The sequence below is a fragment of the Hypomesus nipponensis genome, chromosome 28 (assembly GCF_054491055.1).
Source record: "Hypomesus nipponensis isolate SF chromosome 28, ASM5449105v1, whole genome shotgun sequence".
Taxonomy (NCBI): Eukaryota; Metazoa; Chordata; class Actinopteri; order Osmeriformes; family Osmeridae; genus Hypomesus; species Hypomesus nipponensis.
Genome location: NC_140388.1, coordinates 2,399,444 through 2,425,210, shown reverse-complemented (window position 1 = coordinate 2,425,210; position 25,767 = coordinate 2,399,444). Strand labels below are relative to the sequence as shown.

Here is a 25,767-nt window from a genome sequence, read left to right as displayed (position 1 = left end):
TCCACCTTCCTCTTCAACTGTTGAGACCACCTCTCCAGAGGTGTGTCATCAAGGTGTGATTGTCATTTTAGCATTCATGCAAATCAACAACTGTCCCAGACGAGTGTCTGGGTGACCAGACGAGTGTCTGGGTGACCAGTGACAAAGGGGCTGCCAAAACAGCCCTACAAAGGTGATGTCTATTATTTCTGGCTCCAAATTGTCGACAGGGGAGGCAGAAACATGCATGTAGCATGACTGAGTATTCTAACCAAGTTTGAGTGCGATGCCCTAGGACCTTGGCTGAAAATGCGCATGGGGTACGTTTGCAGAACAGGCTGCATTGGATTCAAACCATGCTAGCCTTCACCCACAGCAACGGTAGACAGGGAAGTGCTTCCACTAGGACCAGCAAGCTCTGCCTGCTCTGGAGTATGACTTTAATATCCCTTGTCGCAGCAGGGGCAGTATAGATGGTTTGGGGATCAGAAATCGATGCATGGTAAAAGTTTTTTGTTTGTAGGTACAAACACGCACGCAAAGAACAATCGATGGCTAACAAAGCTAAAAGACTACTGTTAACGTCTTTAACCCGTGTATCTTCTATAAAAACAAATAAAGATTACAACTGAAACAGAAGTATGAAATTCCAGGGTCTAACATTAAACACCAATGCTACACTTTACTATAGAGGGTTTTCACCGACGTCACGTTCTGGGCAGTAACCCGGATGCGCGGCCGTTGTGGAGGCACTCGGTGTAAATAACTGAACGGAGTACAATGGAGTATTGTGCGCTTTGGATACTTTAAGTGAATGTAGCCATGTCCAAACAACCGAAAAGCTAATCAAAACGCGTCCAAGATGCAAAGGCATATAGGGAAGGACTTGGACCACAAGAAAATGTGCGATATTTCGAGGAAATTACGATTTATTGGCGGTGCAGATCCCTACGAGTTAGCTCCCTCTTGGATCCGTGACGACCCGTTGATGCTTCCTTCAGTTGCATATCCCGGTATAGTCAACTACCTGGTTTTCACGCCAAGCCCATACACAGCGGAAGACCTTAAATCCTACAAAGGTTTGGAGGCCTCTAACCAGATGGTGTGTGGATGGGTGAGGGAGACGCAGTACCTTGTTAACAACGACCGTTGTGTTGTGAAGGCCAAAGTAAGTAATACAGTAATGTCTTTAACCAACCTAACCTTAACTGTATGATATCCTTGCGATACTCAAGGTGTAGCCAAGTGACTCTCAATCCTGTTTTTTCCCTGGTAGATCTTGGTTGAGCATTGCCAACCACAAGCGCCTCCTTTACTTTGATAATCTCTGACATTCCTTTCCCTGGTTTTTAATAACTTTTGGAAGTCGATAATATTGCAAATGTTTTTCTCGATCTGTCCTATTGGTACAACCTGAAACACGGCAATAATTAACCATTTTCCTTGACGACGTTTGGTATATACTTCAGTGCCTGTGCTTTGTTGTGATGCGGAGTGCCTCCAATATGGCGACTTCCGGTCTGATGACGCGCTGTGAAAACCCTCTATTCGTCAAAAGCCCTCCACAAAAGACCGATAAACAGTAACTTCGAGAACAAGTGAGTGGCAAGAGATTCGAGGTTGATTTCACTTTTATCGGTAAACGTGGATGCGAAGCTCTAACCTACGTTGCCCATTATCAACCAGACAATCACTGGGGAATCTTTTAAAAAGATTGGTAAAAAAAAAGAAGCATAATACTGAAAGCACTAACAGACTTTTTCATAGACGGACTTACCCATTAGGCAAGGTAGGCAACCGCCTGGGGCCCCCAGCTACCAGGGGGCCCCCAGATGCCAGGGGTGCCCTTGAAAGACTACATAAAATTACTATATGATCAATAATAACTATAATAATAATACAAATCAATTACAATTCATAACCTTCCACAAAAGTATCAACAAAGATACCAACAGAGCATTTATTCTATTTGTGTCAACGCAGGCTTCCCCTCCCCGATACTACTGTGGACTATTCCATCGATTGTAACAACTGTGCAGCAAAGCATGTCAAATCAGTTGGTTAATGTGAGACAGTAGAAGAGTGAAGTGAAAGCAATTTTTTTTGTGCTAAATGTAACTCATTGAGCGGAGCACAAAAGAGAAAGACAAAAGAGGAGAGTAAACAACTAATTGCCAAACTGAAACTACAGAAGGAAACTGGTATCCAATGATGTGGCAGCTAGCACAAGTGCTGCTCAGTGAAGTTTGGCTAGCAACAGCAGCTAGGCTAGCTAGCTTGCTCGAAGCACAATTTACTGGGGTCAGCTTCTCCACGCAGGGCCCTAGACTGAGACCAGATTTGGCATTGTTACTGACAATGATCGCCTCCAGCAAACGTTTTTTTTATTAGCCATTTCCCACTAAATAACTGTCAAACTTATTTACATTTTTGGGGGCATATTTTCAGTTAACAGATGGTACTGTACTGTTTGAATTGCGATTCCATCTGAAATACTGCCGGTGACAATGTTGTTACAATAGCTTGTTTCAAAGGGGCTTCTTAATGAATTAATGCAATATGAGTAGGCTAAATGCTTGAAAATATCACTAGAAGGGAAAAAGGTGACATAAAGTCATAAAGGTTAGGACCGTTTTCACCGGATTGCCCAATATCTTCATTTGATACAACTTTTCAACTGAGGCTGCTATAGCTTATCAATATTATATATATATTCATAATTATAATATGGATTGAAAAGAGTAAGAATAGGAGTTAAGGGGGCCCCATGCCTGTCTTCGCCTGGGGCCCCCAAATCACTAAATCCGCCACTGCATAGCTTCAACATGTAACCATTTTGGCTGAAGTCAGAAGGAGCTTGGGGGGGGGATCCCCCCCCCGGTCCGGATCCCCCCCCCCGGATCCGGCCCTGATACAGAAATGATTCGTTTATTTCCCGACTCGGTCTTTCTACGAGTCTTTGGATCATTTTTCACGTGACCTGCATAGGCTCTGTAGCCTACTGGTAGCTAGAGGAAACGAACGATTCATAAATTTCCCGACTCGGTCACTCTACGAGTCTTTGGATCATTTTTCACGTGACCTGCATTGTATTTTTTTGTAGAGGAAACAGCAGTGCCGCCGCTAGCCATTTTGGTGCCCTACGCATAATTCCTTTATGATGCCCCCCCCCCCCTACCACCACCACAGCTGCCCTGTCAATGCATCCACATTCTGTGTTTGATATGATGCTGGTTACGGAGTTAATGCGAGCAAAATTTTGGGGCCTTTATTTGAGTGCATGATGTATTTTTGTCTCTTAATTTTTCAGCCCCACCCTTACGTTTCTTAGCATGGTTTTCCAAATTAATTATAAACATTTAAAACTGAAAGCATGCAGCCAAGGAGCTCTCCACCTTTATTACTCATTTAAAAACTATTTGATCAATCGAATATAAAAGCATCATAGAATGTACAGTAAAGTAACATCTAGCTGGCGTCAGTTATTTCAAATGCATAGATATTGTTTAACAGTAAAATCTAAATTTAGTTTGCACCTAACATATTTGAGTGTGCTAAAATTAGCAATAACGTCAGCTTGTTCGAGGTGTATGCATAGGCTAACTATAAGTTAGCAGCATATTTCCCGTATTTAACAATAATTAAACATGGACTTACCTGAAAGTGATGCACGGGCATCATCTTGCAGTTTATTTCTTTTTTGCCCCTGACTCCTGTTGTCTTTTTGAGGCCATTTTCGAAAAGTTTACCTAGCCTACTGTCAAAGTTCGTCAGGCCACTGAGATAGAAAAGGGCACCCACGGCGAGCTTGGAAAGTTGAGTGTGTATTTGTTTTTTGTGTGGGGGGGGGCACCATCGTAACGTTTTTTGAGCAATTAAATATATCTTGTTTTGCCTGTTTTGTGATAAACATGCTTAAAAGGTGCGTAATATTTATATAGGCCTACTGAAATAATATCGGCATTATAATTATAATAACTATGATGATTTTTCAGTTGGCAAATTTTTGTTGCCCCCTCAGGACTTGGTGCCCTACGCACAGCGCGTAGTGCGCGTTATGGGAGCGGCGGCACTGGGAAACAGTTTCCTCATTCCCTTTCGCTGGCAGCTGTTTTAGTAAGACGTGAATTATATTCGCTCGAGTCATCATACTGACTGGTTTTGTTATTTTCACTTTACATGTACACTTCAAGTTTAGTGCAGTGTAATTGTTTGCCGTGATAATTAAATACAAGTGTGCTAATAAATGACCAAATCATACAAACTGTCATAATACATAATTTTTTCATAATACCCCCCCCCCCCCCCCCATTGAAAAGTCTTTCAATAGGTGAAACTATCTGACTAGTGACTTCTAACCTAAACTCCATTGCCACAGTCTAAACTTGTCAATCTGTTCATGAAAATAATGCATTTCAGCCTAAACCGTACAACGGAACGTTAAATCGAATTCAACCAACGCAATCGCTACAGAGACGAACACAGTCTACTGTACTAGTACAATTTAGCGGGGCAGCTTAATCTCCACACAGGGGATATTTTGCGTTGTTACTGACAATGATTGCTGCCACTGAGCTTTTTATGAATGAGGGATTTTCCCATAAATGTATGTCAAAATAACGATCCCATCTGAGATAGCTATATGCCCGGTAACGTCGTTGTTAGAATAAGCTTTAAAGGGGGTTCTTTAGTAATGAATGAATACAATATTATTTGGCTAAATGCCTGGAAATATCACGAGAAGGGAAAAACTTGAAATTTTGTTTAAATCATATAGATTAGGTCCAGTTTTACACTGGTCTGACAAATGTATTCGTTTTGATTCAATTATGAGGCTGCTCCCTCTTGCAGGGGAAATGAGAAGACAACCATTTCATTCTACTCTTCACTCTTAGTATGAGCTCCCAGCTATGCAGGCTGATGGACCCCCTTCCTGGCAATGCCCATCCATGCTCTGTTTAACAGTTTTTTCCATTCATAATTCTTATCACTTTGACAGTATACATTTAAAATACAGACAATTCCACACAAAACTGTAAATAAAGTACACAGGGAGAGAACTACCAGTAGCTAGCTACCATACATATAGGCCTCTATGCATCCGTCTTGGCAGCCGCAATCAATGTCTCTGTATCATCTTAATCATCATCATCATCCTGTGATGAAAAGCATTCTTTTGTGGGTTACTGCTACTACAAGTTGAGTTAGGCACTAGCCAATATTTACTTTGTATCATGTCAAATATAAGTTGAGGATATGCTTTAAATAAGTATGCATACTTATTATTTATGAAGATTACAAAGATTAAAAAGTTTAAATTTGTTGCTGCTCATTTACACTTCAAAATAGTGAAGTGTATAATGAAACATTGTTCTTGTCTCATTTCCCTGTGATTTTTCTCATACCCTGCAAGAGGGGATGGCGATAGTATATGTGGCAGCCTCACATAGTTGAAACAGTTGAAAACGAAGAAATTGGGCAATCCCGTGTAAAATGGTCCTAACCTATGTCACTTAAACTTTCCCTCAAGTTTTTTTTTTTTTTTACTCATATTGCATTTCCTTAATAAAGAAACCCCTTTGAAACAAGCTTTTAACAACGTTGTCACTGGCAGTATCTTACCTGAAATTGCAATTCAAACAGCAAATTCTGCAAACAGCAAATTCCAATCTGCAAACTGAAAATATGCCCCCAAAAACGTAAATAAGAACATATGTGATATATGGTTATACATGTATGACCAAGATACGAGCTTGCCCTTCGAAATGTGCCCCCCCACCCTACAACTTGCTTACCGTGTCACTGAAAATACTTTTTGTGGCACAGTCAACATGAGGTACCATAATGACTCAAGTGATTCAGACCTTCAAGTGTCAAAATAGCCAGGGAGGGTGAATTTTTTTAAGGGTGGGAAAATTATAAATAAAAAAGTATGTGAGATAAGTGTGTGCCTTACTGATGCAAGCACCCCCAATAAATGTGTGATTACAATAGGTTGTGTTCAGGCCTGGAGTGGCCATCTGGAGAATCAGGAGAATTCCTGGTGGCCGCTCTGCCTGCTCATAGATTGGGCCGGCAGATCGCCTGCTTTCTCTTAGTTTTATTCGGTGTGAAAAAACAATGTTTAAAGTTTGTTATGTTACTGTGTGACTGACAGGGCCGGCTGAGCAAATTACGTTATGTCCTTGGGTAAGTCACTCTGAATAAGAACGTCTGCTAAATTACTTAATGTAAATGTTCTGAAACCGAAAAGTCTGAGTTTTCCATTTTAGGGTAAATCTACTCGGAGTTTAGGGTTAGATTCACAATTTGTTAAATCCACTTTCTGGAATACACCCCTGGTTTGTACTGAAAAATATATAATGATGATTATACACATGCCCATGTTTGTCTTTGTTTTCTAGAGCAGACCTGAGAAGGAAAAAAGACCAGACAAAAATGGCTATAATCAGTTATTTTGTGTTCTGTGTTCTAGAAAGGAGATGTGGTTGAGTGTCAGATCGACCAGGTGGGGGCAATACGGAACACCGTGGTTTGACACTGATTGGAGTCCGTCATCAGACAGCACTGATTGCGAGGCTGATTCAGCTGTTTTGTGATGCTAAATGCCACTAAGTCAGATGACAAGTGAAGCAACTGGCCCACCTCATCCTGTAACAATCTAGGTGACAAATGCAGTATTGTCTTTAGAAAAACAGTGAATTATTCTTTGAAACAATTATAGTTTGAATGATTAAATATTTCATCAATGTATGTATGAATTCATACGGTGTGTGCATGTGTGTGTACTTCAGAGCAACACTAGATGGTAGTGGTGTTTCAGAGTAAACCCACTGTTGTGGGAAACATCAATCTGCCAGTCCAACAGGACTAGTGATAAACTGAGAAAAGGTCCAGTCATCTCTCATACCTTCCCCCCAAACCCTAACCCTGATGAACCCTAACCCTCCCCTGGAACAAATAACCCTCCAGGAATGAGGGCTTAAGCATGACTGACTGAACATGATGACATTCACTGGATGAAAACTGATTTTAATCAAAGTTGAACACAGTATCACAACAAGATAAACTGAACACACAACAGTTAACAAAACTTAAATCACTTTTCAAACATTTCTTACGAGGAAATGAAAGCATCATTCATCATGAACGGCCCTTCTCTACATGGAAACTCAGACCACAGTATTGCTCCACAATTTCAATATTGAACTGAAAGTTTGATTAGTAATGTAACCAGGCCCCTGTATACTAGCATGATGCTGGAACTACGGGACAACAACCCCTTCTGGTCCAAAGTGGGAACGCTTGAGGTAAACAGAGACAATAATAAACACATAGCTCTTATGTCTTTAGGGTTCATATCTATCAGTTAGTGGTACACAGTACATATGAACCTATGTGAGAGTGGTGCGTGTGGGAGTTAGTCAAACAGGTACTGTGAGATAAAGCTTTGCAGTTGTTGCTGGTTGCCCAGTTGCTGGAAGAGAAGACTGACCCTGAGGAACACTCTCCCTCCCTGGAGCTGCTCCTCCAGGACCTGGTCACACACACACATTGAATACAATAAAAGAAAGCCATGTCACATAGCATGAGCTATAGGCTACCCCTTTTTTTTTTTGGGGGGGGGGGGGGGGGGTATATTATTATTATTATAAAGCATTTCTGGCTTTTTAAAAATGATTATTTATGACAGTAACAGAGTTTTTGGAGAGGAGAGGAAATTGGGGTAGAGGGAGAGAGGGGAAGATATGCCAAGGCCGGATTCAAACCCAGGCCGCCGCAAGCACATTGGTGCATGCATTGGTTCGTGAACCACTAGACGCCCTCTAGTCTTCACTTTTGCTGTGTCTTTCCCATACACATTATGACTCACCCCAAGGTCTATCAGTGTTCTGACTGTGGTGCATGCCACCTCCTCTGAGCAGCTCTCTGTAGGAAAATGAAAAGACACATATCTTGAAATAATGCAGAAATTATTTCCTTTAGCTCAATGTCACAGAGTGGTGTGGCCTCACCGTAGTGATTTCTCACTCTCTCGGCTGTTTCACACAGATGGGAATGTAACTGAGTCAAACACACAGGCTCTGGAAAAAACACAGACATGTTTAACACACACTAAGACAGACACATACAAAACCACACGGCTCACCTGGTAGAGGTGTGTACAGGAGGTGCAGTCCCTCTGTGGCCCAGCAAAGCGCCCTCAGCTGGCCAGACAGCAGACTGCAGAGGAAAAACAGCATCTCTGGACACTTAGAGGGCTGGCTGACCTAGGGAGGAGTGGAGAAGGATATTATGCTTAAGCACAGGTACCTTTGTTGTGGAAAAAAAACATCATACTGTGAATGAAATTGGGTAATGATTATGAATTTATATGATTTAAAATGAAACTTACCTTTTAAGCATATGCTATATTACTGAAAAACAGATGCAAAGCTGTTGACTGATTATTATTGCCACTAAAATGTAGAAAATATTAAGCCCAAAATGTAAAGATCTGGATTAGGGGCTGAGTGTGAGAGAACACTAAGAGTATATGCTTCTGTCATAGAAAACAAGAAAACACAGCTATCATGTGGCTCATTTATGGCCCTATGCCCAGAACCGAGCAGCTGGCCTTCAAGGCCAGAGCAGGCCGAACAATGGGAGTTTTCTATGCAAAAAGCACCTGATCTGAATCTCCTAGGACAAGGAAACCAGCAGGGTAAGAATGCATATTTCATTCGGTGTCCAACAAGTATAGTACCAATTGGAGTACATCATAAAATAATTGGGAACATATATGAGAAATGTCCGGAGAAAAAATCCAGTCTGATTCCGGGATCTTGCTCACATTTGTTGGAATCTCTGTCACTCTGAATTCTAATAAAGACTTTGCATTAAACTTTGCTGAGTTTCAGTGCTGTTTCAAACTTTGAGAATTGGTTGAATACGTAGTACATATTTTTCACTAAACCTGGTAGGAGAGTGTGTAAGTACCACGTGTGTGTACCTTGAAGGAGCATGAGTGTGTGTACACCATGCAGAAGGGAGTGAGTACATTGGAGTATGTTTGTGTAGAAGCATGAGTGTTTGTGTGTGTGCCATGTAGAAGTACATGTCTGTATGTGTACCTTGTAGGAGAGTGTTTATGTGTACAGTCCCTTACAGGAGTGCATGTGTATCTTTGTGTACCTTGTTGCAGCATTTCATTGATTCTTGAGACATGGGACAAAACACGTTACATGGGTACCATGTAGGAGCACGTGTACCTTGTTGGGGCATGTGTATTAACTTGTAGAAGTCTGAGTGTGTGTACCATATAGTGGCAATTATTATTGCCACTGTAAGTCTGTAAGTTTGTGTGTGTACCTTGTATGAGTGTGTTTGTGAACTGTACCTTGTAGAAGTGCATGTGTGTGTGTGTCTATTAGGTTGTAGGAGCATGTATGCGTGTGCACACCTGTGTGTTTGCATCTTGTAAGAGCGTGTGACTACCCTGTAGAAGCACGTGTGTGTTTAGCTTGAAGCCTGTGTCTGTGTAAAGCTGCATGTGTGTGTGAGTACCTTGTATGAGCGAGAGTCTTGCTCCTCATGGTCAGAGTCGCTGTCAGGGTTGTCTGAGGAGCTCCAGGTCTGAGGACTCCGCTTGGTCCAGAAGTCACACAGAGGTGTGTCTCTGGGAACCTGCTCACAAAGAAGGGAGCATGCACCAGAGTTTTCTGTGTGTGTGTGTGTGTGTCTGCGTGTGAGAGAAAGTGTGTGTCTGTCTTACCTCCTCCATAACAAGGATTCCACAACGCACCAGACTGTCAACTGCATCCAGAGCAAAACTATGTGAAGACTGACAAGGCTGAAGATAGACACAGAGGGATAGAGAGGGACAGTGACAGATATAAAGGAATAGTATTTATATTTGAGTAAGAGACACTAAGACACCATGCTGCACAACTTTGTCTTGTTCTTTTGTAGAGGCAGAGTGTGTGTGTCCACTCACAGGCAGCAGCCCAGGTGGCAGTAGGAGGCAGAGCTGCAGAGCCCTCTCTGTCAGCTCTTCTTGGCAAAGCACCACGTCAAACTCCAGATCCTCTCCGTCTTCTTGACCTTTCTCGCCGGACCCAAAGCCCATCTCACTGCCTGCCACCTCCGACAGCATGGCCGACACTGCACATGCTAAAGACACAAGTTTATTCAAATGGTTTTGTGGGGGCCTTGAGATACTTGTTTAAGAAGCAATAAGTCCTTTTCACCTCCAACTGCCTCCAGGATGAAGGTTGCTGTGACCTTCTGGGCATAGAAGGTCAAGGTGAGGGTGGTGGAGAGGGAGGGGTTAGGGGTGATGAGGGGGTTTTTCCTAAATGGAGAAGAAAGAAAGGAGGAGAGGTAGGTGAGGAATGAGAACAAGGAGGAGAGCATTAAGAGAGAAAGACAAAACATTTGAATGTAAACGGACAAAGCTTATTCAAGCATGGCACGCAAACTGTGCATTGCGTCATAAAACTCACACAATCCCTGCAGTTGTTAATTGAGCATAGACAGACAACACATTGGCAATTATCCTCTTAGGATAATCCATGACACAATGAAATATAAAGCATTGCACCTAGCTAAGTATGTACTCACAGTTTTTACTTCCACAATCCCAAAACAAGCGGAATACATTTAATTAGATTCATTTAATTAATATTTTAGGTTAGCCTATGATGAGTAGGATAACCAATAGCCCTACATATCTGCATTTTGTAACTCCTTGGGTTTTATTGTAATATGTTACTGGCTAACAGTTTTAGGTGGAGTAGCATTTGTATCTTTGTAGGATTTTGCTAATGGACGGCCTTCGCTCGAGTATCCTATCCCTTATTGTTATTTCCCTTTCCTTGTGGTGGCATCTTACAGCATTGACATCTGCACACTGAGGGGTCAGGTGGAATACAGGGTCTGGGGGCACCTTCTCCTGGGAGGTAGGCCTAAGGACGCTTAATTTAGGTATTCAGCTGAACACTCAGTGTAACTCATATGCATGATTGTGCTTGCTTTAAAAGGTGGCGATTAGATGAAGGAAGGGGAGTGGAGCCGGAGAAGGACTGGCGCAACGGCGATTGAGGGACCACCTGAGAGTTGTCATATACAGAACCTTAGTTGCTGCAAACTGTCCGTCTCAGCGTCTCATTTGCTGTCCTGCACCCGGGGGAGGGATGAATCGTCACAACACATAATATCTCGTGGTAACCCTGATCGAACTCTGTGGCCAAAGTGCAGACACGTTGTGGATGGGAGATTAGGCGTTTGCTTGTGGCTTTCACCTGCAACTAAGTCAGTAATCAGAACACCGATAAGAGGGCCTGCTCGAAGTCAAAGAAAGAGAAAGAAAAGTGTTGGATGAGTGAATGCGGACGCGATAGGTGAACAACGTAGAGCAAGTAAAGTCAGTTTAATTCAAGTTCAAATCTTTTATTGCCAGATGCACAGAACAACACAAGGTCAGACTGGGCACTGAAATTCTTGGGACAAGACAACACAAAGCAATCTGGCATAAACTTACGTATAAGTATTCAGTTTAACAAAGATTACATCTATGATAAGCTAAAATATAATAAACCTCCTAAATACACAAAATAATGTACAATATTCAGTACAGTATACTAAACCTCTAATACACATAATAACCTATACTAACCTTAGAAACTATATTCTAACCTAGAGATAGGGGTACAATTGTGCAATATTGCTGATAGTGCAACCAGTAGCTGAAAGTGACAAGTGTGTAAAGTGGCTAGTGAGAAGTGTATCAATGTCCATATAAATATCCATTCAGAAGCCTGATGGCCCTTGTCCAGTCTGCATGTGCGAGACCTAATGCTTCGATACAAGGTGCCGTACAAGGTGTCGCCTGCCAGAAGGCAACAAGGTAAAAAGACTGAAGGATGGGTGGTAACAGTCTCTTAGAATCCTGCCAGCTTTCCTGAGGCATTGTGTGTGGTAGGTGTCTTGTAGGGCTGGGAGCTTCCTGCCAATGATCAGCAGACCTGACCACACTACGTAGGGACTTGCAGTTCCTGTCTGTGCAGCTCCCATACCACACTGTGATGCAACCAGTCAGTATGCTCTCTATAGTGCATCTGTAAAAAGTTAGTGAGGATGACTGCGTCCATGCCAAACTTCTTCAGTCTCCTTAAGGAAGAAGAGGCGTTTCCGGGCTGCTTTGACCACCTTGTCTGTGTGAGCATACCAGGTGAGGTCATTGCTGATGTTCACCCTGAGGAACCTGAAGCAGTTGACCTTTTCCACTTTGGATCCGTTGATGTGTAGGGGTGCATGCTCCTCCTCCTGCCACCTCCTATAGTCCACAATCATCTCCTTAGTTTTGCTGACTAAAGAGGTTATTGTCCCGACACCAAGATGTGTGCCTGTGTGGATGAGGTGCGGTCACTGATTCTCACCACTTGTGGCCTTTCCGTCAGGAAGTTGAGGATCCACTTGCATAGGGAGGTGCTTAGTTCCAGGTCCACAAGCTCGGAGACAAGTCTAGAGGGGATGATGGTATTGAATGCTGAGCTGTAGTCAATGAACAGTATCCTCACATATGTATTCCCTTTGTCCAGGTGGGAGAAAGCGGTGTGCATTGTCAGGGCAATGTCATCGTCTGTAGACCTGTTGGACCAGTATGCAAACTGCATAGGGTCCAGGGTGGGAGGCAGCGAGGAGCAGATTAATGATTCGACTACCCGCTCAAAGCACTTCATGATGACAGAGGTCAGTGCTATAGGGCGATAGTCGTTCATGCAGGTGACCTTGGTGTTTTTGGGCACAGGGACAATGGTGGTCCTCTTGAAGCAAGTGGGGAGTACAGACAAGCTGAGGGAGAGGTACAATATGTCACTGAAGACCCCTGCTAGCTGGTCAGCGCAGCCCCTGAAGGCCCTACCTGATATGCCATCTGGGCCAGGTGCCTTGCGAGGGTTCATCTTTTTGAAGCAGTGCCTCACCCCAGCTACAGTTAATGTAGGCACACCACTGGCTAGGCCTTCATGTAGCTTCACTGCAGGGGGGTTCACTGTCCATCTCAAAGCGAGCGTAGAAGGCATTCAGCTCATCTGGCAGTAAGGCAGAGGACTGAGTCTCACTGTAGCCTCTTCCTTTGTAGTCTGTAATGGCTTTAAGTCCACTCCACATGCGCCTGGGGTCTGAGCCATGGTAGCTGGACTCCACCTTGGTCCTGTAAGCCCTTTTTTCTGTTTTGATGGCCTTCAGAAGGTCGTATCTGGCCTTCCTGTGCTAATCAGGGTCCCCAGAGTTACAGGCGACAGAACGGGCTCTCAGCTTGGCCCAGACCGCGGCATCAACCCAGGGCTTCTGATTGGGGAAAGACCGGACAACCTTCTTGGGGACAACATCATCAATGCAGTGTTGAATGTAGCTGGAAACAGTGTCCGTGTTTTAATTTATGTCCCCATCTGCTGCCTCCCTAAACATCAGCCAGACAGTGGTGTCAAAACAAAACCTTGCAACTAGTCCGACCTGTTTTAGCTTTTGTCTATATGCGGGGAGGAGAAGAATGGAGGTGTGATCAGCCTTGCCAAAAGCAGGGCGGGGAAGGGGTTTGTAACTGCCCCGGAATGCTGTATAACAATGGTCGAGGGTCTGGTCTCCACGTGTGAACAAGTCCATGTGCTGATTGTACTTGACGTTCTCTGCCGTGACTTTCTTCGACCGAAGATTACCAGCATCCACACAACGCTCTTCTGGCGCTATACTAGCAACCATGGACGATTACCAACGTTTCCTCTAACGTCATAGAACATTGACCAGAACGTTACATAATATCCTCTGGGTCATGGCACCTTAACTATAATTATCAGTCATGTAACTGCCTATCATAGCTACTCTGCACGTATGTCGGCAGACGTGGATCTCACCAGAAAGGTGGCCCCCGGGGTTAGATGTGCGCTCGCAGTTGCTGTCACCTTACCCCATGGAAACAGATCCCATGACAACACGACACCCTCGGGCCAGCTGCCCAGAAGATCTGACCGAGAGGCCAGGCCCCCTCAGCGATATCCTGACCCCACCCCCATGGCCCCCATCCTGGTCAGGGGGGAGCAGTTGTACTATGTCCCTTGGACAAGCATGGACATGACAGGGCTAATCACCCGACTCCCTAACCCATATGAGGGGGCAAGCAGGTGGATTCAGGCGTTTGAACAAGAGACACTTGGCCACAATATAGCCATTGGAGATGTAAAAATGATTCTGGGACGTACTTTGGGGGCGGGGGGGTTGAGTGAGACGGAGAGCTCTTTAACACGATTAGACAAGAGGTGTGGGACAAGCTGAGAGTCCTTTTCCCGGATAAGGTCAGGCTGGACATGCTGACGGGAGAAACCATCAAGCCAACCGAACCACCAGTGGCGTTCATTCACCGAATCCTGGGAACATGGAGGGCGGAGCTTGGGAGAAATCCAGAAGACGAGGTCTTGCAGCAAGCTATGTGTCAAAAGGGTGAAAGTCAAGGACTATCTGAGGCTGTACAGGGAAAGCTGGGAGATGTAGTAAGTCTCCACTCAATGCCGTTCGCACAGTTTTGTGAACACATTGCTCACGCGGTGTCAAGAGACCGGAGCAGAGAAGAGGCTAGAAAAAGACAGAGACGATGTGAGAAAGTTGAATAAGATCCAACTAAAAGCTGGGCTGCAAGCAGTGCTCGTTTCTCCCCTTCCTGTCTACAGCAAAAATAGACAGTGGGGAAACCAGAGGACAAGATAAGAAGGAGGGCCTAAGACAAAGAACAAGGGTGTTGGGGCTGCGGCCTCCCAGGACATTGCAAGCAAAATTGAAGATTAACAACAGAAATTGCTGTTGCCTCTTGTGGTGTCTGACAAAACACCTCTCTCGGAAGAGATGCACTCTGGTTATTGAACTGCAGTCTCACCTGCACCACAAGACATGGGGTAGTACCAACCAGTGCCCCAAATGATGATGCAACAACCAAACAAGGAAGCCACTGTGTTTTGGCTTGGAGAAATACAGATGATAGTTGAGTCCATATTAGACCGTTGGACTCTGGAGCTAAAGACTCTGTTGCCAAAAGCCCATCCCCCAGCCCTGAAGTATCATTGTACACTGCGGTATTTCCCCTACACAGAAAAAGAAAGAAATGATAAATGGCTGAAAGAACAACCACAGACTGTACCCATCACTCTCAGAGATGTCATCATTGGCCCTCAGGGGGCAGCAGTAATGATGACCGAAACACCTTACCTAAAGAAGCAATTCTCGGTTGACAACTCCCTCCCCCATGTCACGCTACTGATTAACCCTGGATACAGGGCCCGCGACCTGGGTCCCATGATAAAAGCGGTAAATACGCAATGGAAACCTACGGACAGGCCACAAGTGTGGACATCAGAGGAAGGAAAATACACCCAACTCCAAGTCATCAAGGAGGGCCCGTCAACCCCCCAGGCTATCAGAATGCCAGAAAGAAAGGCCGAAAAGATGACTGCGGAAGAACGGTGGGCGGAAATGATGGCAGTAGTCCCACCAGAGCTGTGGTCAACCCATGAGACGGATGTGGGCCTAATAAAATCTGCACAGGCCGTTCACGTCACACTAAGACCAGGATGCCGACCCCCTCGAGTGCGTCAGTACCCCCTGAAGAAAGAGACTGAAGCTGGCATTGAACCAACTATCAAGGGACTCGATTGTTTTGCTAACAACGCTTGCAGAGAGAGGGCATAAAGCCTCTCAAGAAAAGCTCCAGTATTGTCAGCCACGAGTGCAGTACCTGTCCAGAACGCTGGGAGCGGGAACCAAAGGAATTTCGCCCGCACATCTGCTGGAATATCCCAGGCTCCAAAACCCCAGACGGTGGGGGACTTGATGACGTTTCTTGGCATGACCGGCTACAGTGCTGAATGGGTGAGCGAGTACACAGCTGTGGTCACTCCCCTCAGAGACATGATGAAGGAAGCAGGAGTCACCTCACTACAAGCCAAGCTGAGGTGGACAGAGGAGGGAGAGAAAGCGTTTATAACCATCAAACAAAGTCTGCAGCAGGCTCCGGCTCTGGCCCTCCCGAATTATGACAGACCCTTCAGTTTGTATGTATCAAACCGTGCACACCACGCCACTGCATTACTGACACAGTCCTCCAGTGGGGAACGGAAGCAACCTGTTGCTTACTATTCATGCGGTTTGACACCGGTTGAAGCAGCATTACCACCATGCTATCAAGGTTTAGCAGCCATGCACCACATGTATGAGAAGGCATCATCGCTTACGATGGGCTATCCAATCACAATTTACACACATCATAAAATTGCAGGTCTTGTTGAATGGGGTAAATTTATGTTGACAGAGTCACGAGTTAAGTTTTTTTTTTTTTACTGGTATAACACCACAGGCCTCCTCTGCCCCTCGTGGGAACGATGGAACCCAAGTTTGGTGACAATCGCACAAATGGTTGCTGAGTTACGGTCTCACGTGTCTTTTGCGGCTTCGCTGCCGCCTTTGATCGGCTCTACCGAACAAACGGTTTTGAAAATGGAAAATCCATCTTACACCTTTTTGAAGCTTGGTCTGAAGATCATCTGTGCCAAATTTTGTAAACATCGGACAAAATTTGGGGCGTGTAAAAGGTTTTTACACTTTTCCATTAAATCCAAAATGGCGGCCGCGTCAATTCGGTTGTTATGAAATATTATCGATGGTCAAGCTTGATAACTCATAAGACATCAACAGACAAAGAAATTACTTTATTAAGGTAAACACTTAAATAGTTATTAGCCAAAACACGTTTATGCTTCCGGCCACGCCCCCTTTTAGTCACATGACACAATATTTAGAGGACATCCTCAAAATTAGGTTCCGAGTAGGCATACCAAATTTGGTGTCACTGTCTCAAAGAACTGCTGAGATATTACTTCATTTCCTGTTTGGTGGCTTTCCTGATGACTTTGATTGGCTGTCACGGACAAACGGTTGTGGGGATCAAAATGCTCTACCATAAATTTTGTGCGGCTTAGTCTGAAGATCATCTCTGGTAATTTTTTAGAAGATTTGACAAAAATTGTAGGAAGAGTTGGCTTTAAAAGGTTTTTGATAAAACCGGAAATAGCAGACACTCTATATAACCGGAAATTGACGCCATGGTGTGCATTGAACTCGGCTTGATCCACGGAATCCAACGGTATCTCATTTTAGAAAATGGGTCATACGGTTCAAAAGTTGCGTGTGTAAACATAAGTCCAACTTTGACCCGTTGGTGGCGCTAGAGTGCCCAAGTATGGGACATGAAACTTTGTGAATTGGACCAGGGGACTGTCCCCAATGAGTGTGCCAAATTTCAAAGCTTCGCTGCTTGGCCCCTAAAAAAGTTAGAAACATATTAAGGTATTATAGAGTTGAGGAGCTGGAAGAGGGAGAGCCAAAGCATTTTGTATGATTTTAATGTAAAGCAAAATTAAAGTATTTAATGTTTAAATATAATTTGTTTCCGTTTTTAATGTGCCCCTCTGATTAAACCCTGGCCCCCCCAGTAAAATTTGTCTAGAACCGCCACTGTCTCTACCCTTCTTAACCCACCTCCCCCACCACCCTGACAGCAGACGACTTTTCCTCCTTCTTTGAGAAAAAAGTCGCCGACATTAGCAGTCGGTTCCCTAAACCCACCTTTCCTTCCCTCTCACCCACCATGACTGACCCAACTAAATGTCTCAACTCTTTCTCTCCCGTCCGAGGCAGAGCTCTCTGACCTCATTCTCTCTCATCGCCCCACGTCCTGTCCCCTTGATCCTGTCCCCTCCCCTCTCTTTCAAACCATCTCCATAACTTTTCTTCTCCATGTCCTCTCTTACCTCCGGCACCTTCCTCTCTGCCTTAAAACAGGCCAGGGTTACCCCTCTACTCAAAAAACCCTCCCTTAACTAGGGATGGAGATTTGAACTGATTTCACTATTCGAATAGTATCCGAAATTATTTTCGAATATCCGGATAATCTATTTTATTAATGTGGTTCCGTTATGTAATTAGCCTGACGTGACGCAAAGCATACAGTAAACACATGAACCACCACACATTCTGGCAATAATTGGGACTGTTAAACTATTAGATTAAATAAGGGTTGAATAAAGAAAACAAATGAAAGATCAATTTATTAACATGACGAAAAGACAATGAACTTGAAAAAACGCTGCGTCTTCAGACATAGGCTCTTAATTTGGCGGAAAAGCGATTAGCCTATCATTATGTGAAATAAAAAGTAGGCTACATTGGACTAAATTAAACACATTGGGTAGGCTATCCTCCATAAAAACGAAAGACACACGGAGAAATATTGCATATTAACTTGGATATTAACTTGGAACCGGAATCCTATAGGATACGGTGCGCCACCACACATTGCGAACATAACAAGCCGATTACGCTAGCTCTACATGGCTACTGGTAAGAAAATAAATAAGCCACAACTGCATTAGCCATACGCATTTTTATTCAGGAGCATTAGCATGTAAACATGCTCAGGGGAGAGGCTATAGTACGGAGTCGATTTACGAGCAGGCCGGCGTAGAAAAGACTGCAGGAACTGCAGTGGTACTGCTTAGCCAGGACACTAAGCTTCTTGTTGCGCCAAATGAAATGAAAGGAGGCTCGCAGCAGAACGCAGGCGTAGCCTACCTTTTTTGATGGTTTTCATCATTTTCTAACGTCACAACTATTAGAATTCACAACATGACACGACGATTTTTCAATAAAACCTTTTTTTTTTAAATCAAACTATGCTCATAAGTATTCGAAAAAAGTATTCGAATACTAACTTACTTTAGGATATCCGGATATTCGATTAACCACGCCCATCCCTACCCTTAACCCTGCCGTCCTCCAGAACTACAGACCAGTATCACGGTTACCCTTCTTTAAAAAAACAATTAAACGTGCTATCTAACCAACTGTCAAACTTTCTCTCTCAGAACAACCTGCTTGACCTCAACCAATCGGGCTTCAAGACTGGCCACTCCACAGAGACTGTCCTCCTTTCAGTCACCACTGCCCTCCAGTCTGCCAGAGCGGCTTTAAGGTCATCCGTCATCATTCTGCTGGAACCTTTTTGCAGCGTTTGATACGGTTAACCACCAGATCCTGCTCTCCAGACTTTCTGAGATGGGCATCACTGGCATTGCACTCCAGTGGATCTCATCCTACCTGTCGGGAAGATCCCACCAGGTCTCCTGGGGAGGCAAACTTTCAAACCCTCGCCAGCTCTCCACTGGTGTCCCACAGGGCTCCGTCCTTGGACCTCTCCTCTTCTCTCTGTACACCACCTCAATTGGACCAATCATCACCTCCCATGGCTTCTCCTACCACTGCTACGCTGACGACAAGCAGCTGTACCTGTCGTTCCCCCGACCGATCCGGGGATCTCAGCTAGGATTGAGGCCTGCCTCGCAGACATCTCCGCCTGGATGACCAAGCACCACCTCCAGCTGAACCTCGCCAAAACAGAACTTCTCATCATCCCGGCCAAACCCTCCATCTCCCACGATCTCACAATCACCCTGGGATCTGCGACGGTGACCCCTTCATCCTCTGCCAGGAACCTTGGGGTTACCATGGACGACGAGCTCTCCCTCACGGCCCACATTGCTGCGGTCTCCTGGTCGTATAGATTCACCCTCTACAACATCCGGAAGATCAGGAGATACCTGTCTGAGCACTCCACCCAGCTGCTTGTCCAAGTGCTTGTCCTCTCCAAGTTGGACTACTGCAACTCGCTGCTCGCCGGTCTCCCAGTATGCGCAACCCACCCTCTTCAGAGGATTCAGAACGCAGCGGCCCGCCTGGTCTTCAATCTACCCAGACGCTCCGATATTACCCCACTCCTCATCTCCCTCCACTGGCTACCCATCACTGCCCGCATCAGATTCAAGGCCCTGGTACTGACCTTCTGAGCAGTGAACGGGACTGCACCCGACTGCAACAAGTCTCTCCTGCAGCCTTACATCCCCACCCACCACCTATGGTCTTCTTCAGACAACCACCTGGTGGTCCCACCGCTCAAGACCGCCCGGTCCCAACACAAGTTTTTCTCCTGCCTGGCCCCCCAGTGGTGAAATCAACTCCCCACCTCCATCAGAGACACTGACTGTCTCTCCACCTTCGAGAAAAGGCTCAAGACGCACTTGTTCCGGGAGAACGGTACTTAGGAATAGTTTGCTGGACCCAATGCTAGTTTCCTCAAGGATCACAATGACTTGCTTTTAGACTTGTTGCTCTTGTTGGTTAGTACTCACTGTGAAATATTTGATTTTATCAGATTTTTTACTGTTGCTTGCTTTTCTACAGGTACACTTGCACTTATAGCGATTCATGTTGTTTAATTGTAACTTGCTTAACTACATGCTCCTATGGTTCTTCCCTTTGGCACTTATTTTTGGTTGTTCACAATATGTGCTTCATGTTTTGGCTACCCGCGATGTCTTTTTTTAATTTTTTATCTTGTTGTTATTATCAGTGACCTATGCACTTTGTAAAGCTCTCTCTTGGAAGTCGCTTTGGATAAAAGCGTCTACTAAATGAATAAATTAGTACTGTCAAACGATACAAATATTTAATCGCGATTAATCGCATTAATGTCATAGTTAACTCGCGATTAATCACAATTAATCGCACATTTTTATCTATTCTAAATGTCCCTGATTTCTTTTTGTCCCAATCTTTTTTCAAATTTTAATGCTCTTATCAACATAGAAAAGTGGTTCGGATTGCTTTGTGCAAATATTTTTTTTGTTGAAAACAACATTGCAATCGCCTGGCTTTGACGAGGGGGCAAAGAATTCGCATCAGCTGTGTGCTTGGCCATCAAGTGGTATTTCAGACTGGACGTGCTGCGATGATAGCTCAGTTTACAACGACAAAACACACAGATCACTGGTCTTGTCAATAGAACCATTTGGCAACTTTTTAAAAGCAAACTTTCCATTCAGAATCTTATTGGCATCCATTTCGGCATCTCGCGCTCGTCATCCACTCAAAACGTAACGTTAGCCTACTACCAGAGAATGTCTAATATCCGTAAACGGGCTCTGCTACTACTCTTTAGCCAGCTCGCAAGCCAAACGAGTGTTTGGCGTGCCTGTTGTTTTGTTTCCGGTCTAGCTAGATCCGGTGTGGTGTTGTAGTTTTTCTAACGTCGGTAGTTGTTGCAACAGCATGTGAAAAAAACTACAAAGTTTGCTAGGCCAAAAAGAGCGTTAATCGCGCGATAAAATAATTGACGCCGTTAATTTGGGTTTGCGTTAACGCCGTTAATAACGCGTTAAACTGACAGCACTAGAATAAATGTAATGTAATGTAATCCCTTGACAGCCGTAATATTTTTGCATTACCAACCATCTTTGGAGGGAGGATCCCTCACTAAACTTCTCTTGAGTTTTTTCTATTTTTCTCTCAATCTTAGGAAGTTAACAGAACCTTCACTGAGGTTATTTGCTGATCTGTTCCTCTCTGTGCTAAACCCATTTGGACATTTCTTGTTCAAATGGCAAAACACTAAGTTGGTAGTGATTTCCTGTCCACTGAGGCATTTATTTTCTACAGTTCTTGACTTGTTATTGTATATACTTGTGCTATGCTAGCTGATCAAAGGCAGGAAGTTTTCCCCTTAGATAGAACCACTTTTCCAAAGTTAAACCTATTTCCATTGCAATAAATTGCTCAAAATGTGAGGGACTTGACTGAATTGAAGTATACAGCGCACTAAATGATATCACATATACAAACACACACACCCAGGTGTACCTGGAGGGAAGGTTGGTGAGGAGCAGGCAGGGCTGGAGCAGAGTAAGTGCATGGTGGACCACATGGACCAGACTGCCCCCAAAGCCCACATCCTTGTTCCTAAACAGGACCTCCTCAATGAGCCAGACCAGGTCCCGACACAGAGTCTCCACACTAACTCCCTGAAGGGGGGGGGAAAGGGGGGCACAATGTTTAGCCTTCACCATCAACCAGACCCTCATTCTCACACTCACCCACACTCATTCTCTCCAAGACCCTCACTCTCACCCATACACAAGACAAGGTCGCCAAACACTCACTGCCTAGACACACACACCCTGGACACACACACACACACACACAGAGTGGTACCTTGCGGTGTCTGTGCAGCAGAAGACAGGACATTAGGCTGGTGCACATCAAAGCCATACAGGAAGTAGTAGCTATTGACAGGAAACAAGTGTTTACGTCTACTCTGTACAGGATACACATGGTATAGACTGAGCAGATCAGGGATTAAAAGAGGGTAAGAAAGGAAGAAAAGAGGGAGAGGGGAAAGAAAGCAATAGGAAAGAGAGAGAGAAAGGGGGAAAAGAAAGAGAATGTATACGGTCCCCCTTCCTGTTGACCTCTGATGACACTGCTATTGTGGGGGGTATCAGGGATGGTCAGGAGGGGAAGTACAGGGGTCAGGACCACACACACACACCTCACAGCAGACAACGCATACACTGGACACACACCAGTGAGGTCACTACAGACAACAGACACACCTGGAACACACACACAAACTGTCTGCAATGCAGACAGCACACACACTTTTCCTGGCTCAAAAATAGGCTTAAGTGGTGGGTTGTGTGTTTGCGCCATTTCTGCTAGAAGGCGGTGTGAGAAAAGCCTTACAGTGCGTGTCCACTGCAGCGATGCGAGTGACAACATGTTTTCCATTCATTTTCTATGGAGCCAGGCGAATCGCTTGCGTGGTGCATTGTGGGTAGTGACGCGACGCAACAGAGTTGAGATTTTCTCAACTTTATGAAAATTAGGAGCGATTTTCGCTAGTGATGGCCAATTGGAGTGTTTTCTTGTTTCTTGTAACATAGCAACCATGGTAAACATTTCTAGCTTTCTAGGTTTCAAGCTGGAGGAGAAACTAATCGTTTGTGTGGCTGCTTACCCAGTCTTGTACGATACATAGCTGTATTCTGACAGAGATGTTAATACAAAAAAACGATGCATGGCGCAAGGTTTGCCGAAGTTGTGGGTGCTTGTACTTTCAAATTCAGTTTAGTCACATTACGGAACTTCGTTCTGTGCTAACTAGCTAGCTAGCTCTGCTGGAACCCATTACAAAAAAGAAGTATATTAAAGTATACTATAAGTATACTAAAATATGGATAGTACACTTTTGATATACTTTTAAGAGTATGCTTGGAAAATAGTTCACTTTTAATATACTTTTAAGAAGTATACTTAGAACATAGTTTACTTTTAATATACTTTTAAGTATGCTTTGAAAATAGTTCACTTTTGAATACTGCAAAGTAGCCTGTGTAGTGCACTTTCAGTTCATCAAGTATACCTCCTCAAATACTTCAAAGTATACTTTGGAATACTCTAAAGTAGCCTGTGTAGTGCACTTTCAGTTCATCAAGTATACTTCCTAAAGTACTTCAAAGTACACATTGGAATACTCTAAAGCAGGGGTTTTCAAAGTGTAAGACAGTGAGCCTCCCTTGAGAGAACATCGAGTCACCGGGGCCTCCCCCATTTTAACAAGGTCATATAATTATTTTTATAGGGTATTTCACACTGTTCTTTAAGGTCTCCAAATAGGGTATGTAACATTGGTTGGGCTGAAAATGTCCCGGCTGCTGTTCTATGCGCCCTAATGCACCCTGTGAAATTGAATAAAACGAGAGGGTTTCTTCTTTCCATGGTACGCTCATGAATATATAGATGAGCTGCGCGCTGTTTGGATGGTTTACAACGAGTGAAGCTGCGGATCAAAGCGCAACATGGCCAACAGTAGGCCTACTCACTGAAACATCGAAGGTGGAGACTTGAAATAAACACGTATAAATAAACCTATTGTATCTGCACAACACTGTTTTCAACAGACTGACTAGACATTATTTGAAATGATAACGTTAGTTGTTTCCACTTCTGTTGTCGAGCAAACGGGATCAACATAGGCAGTGCCCACCACGCGCATTATGCGTAGGGCACAAAGTGCTGAGGGGGCACCAAAAATAGCCTAATGAAAAATCATCATAGTCATAATAATTATAAAATGCCTACATATATTATTTTAGTATAGAAACATTAAGCTCTTTTTAGGCATGTATATCACAAAACAGCCAGAACAAGAGATATATTTAATTGCTCAAGAAAGTGACGAGGGTGCCCCCCCAAAAAAAACACTCAACTTCCCACGCTCCCCGTGGGTGCTCTTCCAGTGGTCATCAGTGGTCTGTTGGATTGCGCCTGACGAGGTTTGACAGTAGGCAAAAAGTCAACTATTTGGAAAATGGCCTCGAAAAGACAGCAGGAGTAAGGAGCAGAGAAAAGACAAAATAAACTGTGAGATGATGCCCATGCATCACTTGCAGGTAAGTCCGTTTAATCCTTCTTAAATACGGGAACTGTGCTGCTAATGTAATGCTACACTTCGAACTAGCTGACGTTATTGCTAATGTTAGCAAACTCAAATAGGCCTGTTATAACTGTGTGAATGAGATTTTACTCTTAAACATTATATATGCATTTTACAAGTAACTGACGCCAGCTAGCTGTTACTTTACGTTATATTAGGCTTTTATATAAGACATATCAAATAGTTTATAAATAGCCCCTAAGAAATAAAGATGGAGAGCACCTTGGCTGCATGCTTTTAGTTTTGAATGTTTATAATTGTTTTCGGTATAAGATTCTTTGTTTGAATTTTTTGTCTCTTTCTATACTGATCCTTTTTCTTCATATTTCTAAATTAATGCAGGGTCATATTGTGAGATATTTAGGCTACAAGGAAGAGCACGTGGCCAAGGTAAATACAGTATAGCAACCAAACTATCGTGATTAGAACGCTTGGCTGGATTTGTTAGTTTCCTCCAGGATCACTACGACTCTTATTGAGTGACTTGTTGCTATTGTAGGTTAGATATAACGAAGTTAAGTCTTGTACTTGCTGTGTAATATTTTACTGTTGATTGTTCTTTTACAGGTACAGTCCTGCACTTTTGTGGTTCATGTTGTTTTATTTGTAACTTGTATAACTACATGCTCTTATGGGTCTTCCCTTTTGGCACTTGTTTAGCTTTTTCACAATGTATGCTTCATGTTTTGGCTGCTTGCAATGTTTGGGACTATCTCGTTGTTATGTTCAGTGACCTATGCTCTTTTGTAAAGCTCTCTCTTGGAAGTCGCTTTGGATAAAAGCGTCTGCTAAATGAATAAATGTAAATGTAATGTAGATATGGATATTAATTTCATTAATAATAAGAACACTGTTAAAAAAAAATAGTTGCAAAGGGTTTGAAAAAGTTTATTTTGAACACAAGTCCTAATACATTTAGCCTACATTTAGTCATTTAGGAGCCACTACTCTCTTAAGCTCAGATTCTCTTTATACGATCTCTCATTTTAATACAAATCAATAGGCTAATATGATTGATAATTAATTAGCCTACACGTCTATGCTACTTGTGCATGTTTCTGAAGTAAAAAAAAAAAACGAACAAAAAGAACATTTATCTCATATCTATCACTTTAACGGAGAACATGTTAATGTTCCACCTCTAGGCTGGCTCTCTCTACCTAGGATAGGCTAATGGGGTGAGTCTGCGTCTTCGCTGCACACAGCCGGTGGATGCGGGGCTGTAGTGACGAAAGGAACAAGCGCATGTCGCCCTCGACCTGCAGCCTCGACCGGTACTTGGTTTTGATCATGGTCAAGGCAGAAAACCAGCACTCACACAAGTAAGTGGACGTGAATGGGATAAGTACTTGCATAGCCTTTATGGAAAGTGACGGGAA

The 25,767-nt window shown here is 43.8% G+C and overlaps 2 protein-coding genes across 12 annotated transcripts in view; one reads left to right on the top strand and one right to left on the bottom strand.

The window, feature by feature from the left end:
- Positions 1-11,117, top strand: part of fahd2a (fumarylacetoacetate hydrolase domain containing 2A) — a 32,635-nt gene extending 21,518 nt beyond the window's left edge. For 4 of the 6 annotated variants that reach the window (XM_084695258.1, XM_084695255.1, XM_084695256.1 and 1 more), the window contains exon 8: positions 6,455-6,744. In XM_084695258.1, the coding sequence (XP_084551384.1) occupies positions 6,455-6,517 (63 nt within the window). In that variant the 3' untranslated portion in view covers positions 6,518-6,744. Of the gene's footprint in view, positions 1-6,454; positions 6,745-11,000 lie in introns of those variants that run through there. The other 2 variants (XM_084695260.1, XM_084695259.1) reach the window with 2 other exon arrangements.
- The window catches only part of gpat2 (glycerol-3-phosphate acyltransferase 2, mitochondrial), a 48,241-nt gene continuing 29,469 nt past the window's right edge, over positions 6,996-25,767 (bottom strand). For 3 of the 6 annotated variants that reach the window (XM_084695249.1, XM_084695248.1, XM_084695253.1), the window contains 10 exons: positions 22,105-22,175; positions 21,754-21,914; positions 10,209-10,312; positions 9,956-10,131; positions 9,734-9,811; positions 9,526-9,645; positions 8,129-8,249; positions 7,995-8,063; positions 7,853-7,908; positions 6,996-7,516 (listed from right to left, as the gene is read on the bottom strand). In XM_084695249.1, the coding sequence (XP_084551375.1) occupies positions 7,400-7,516; positions 7,853-7,908; positions 7,995-8,063; positions 8,129-8,249; positions 9,526-9,645; positions 9,734-9,811; positions 9,956-10,131; positions 10,209-10,312; positions 21,754-21,914; positions 22,105-22,175 (1,073 nt within the window). In that variant the 3' untranslated portion in view covers positions 6,996-7,399. Of the gene's footprint in view, positions 7,517-7,852; positions 7,909-7,994; positions 8,064-8,128; positions 8,250-8,372; positions 8,397-9,525; positions 9,646-9,733; positions 9,812-9,955; positions 10,132-10,208; positions 10,313-21,753; positions 21,915-22,104; positions 22,176-25,767 lie in introns of those variants that run through there. The other 3 variants (XM_084695250.1, XM_084695251.1, XM_084695252.1) reach the window with 3 other exon arrangements.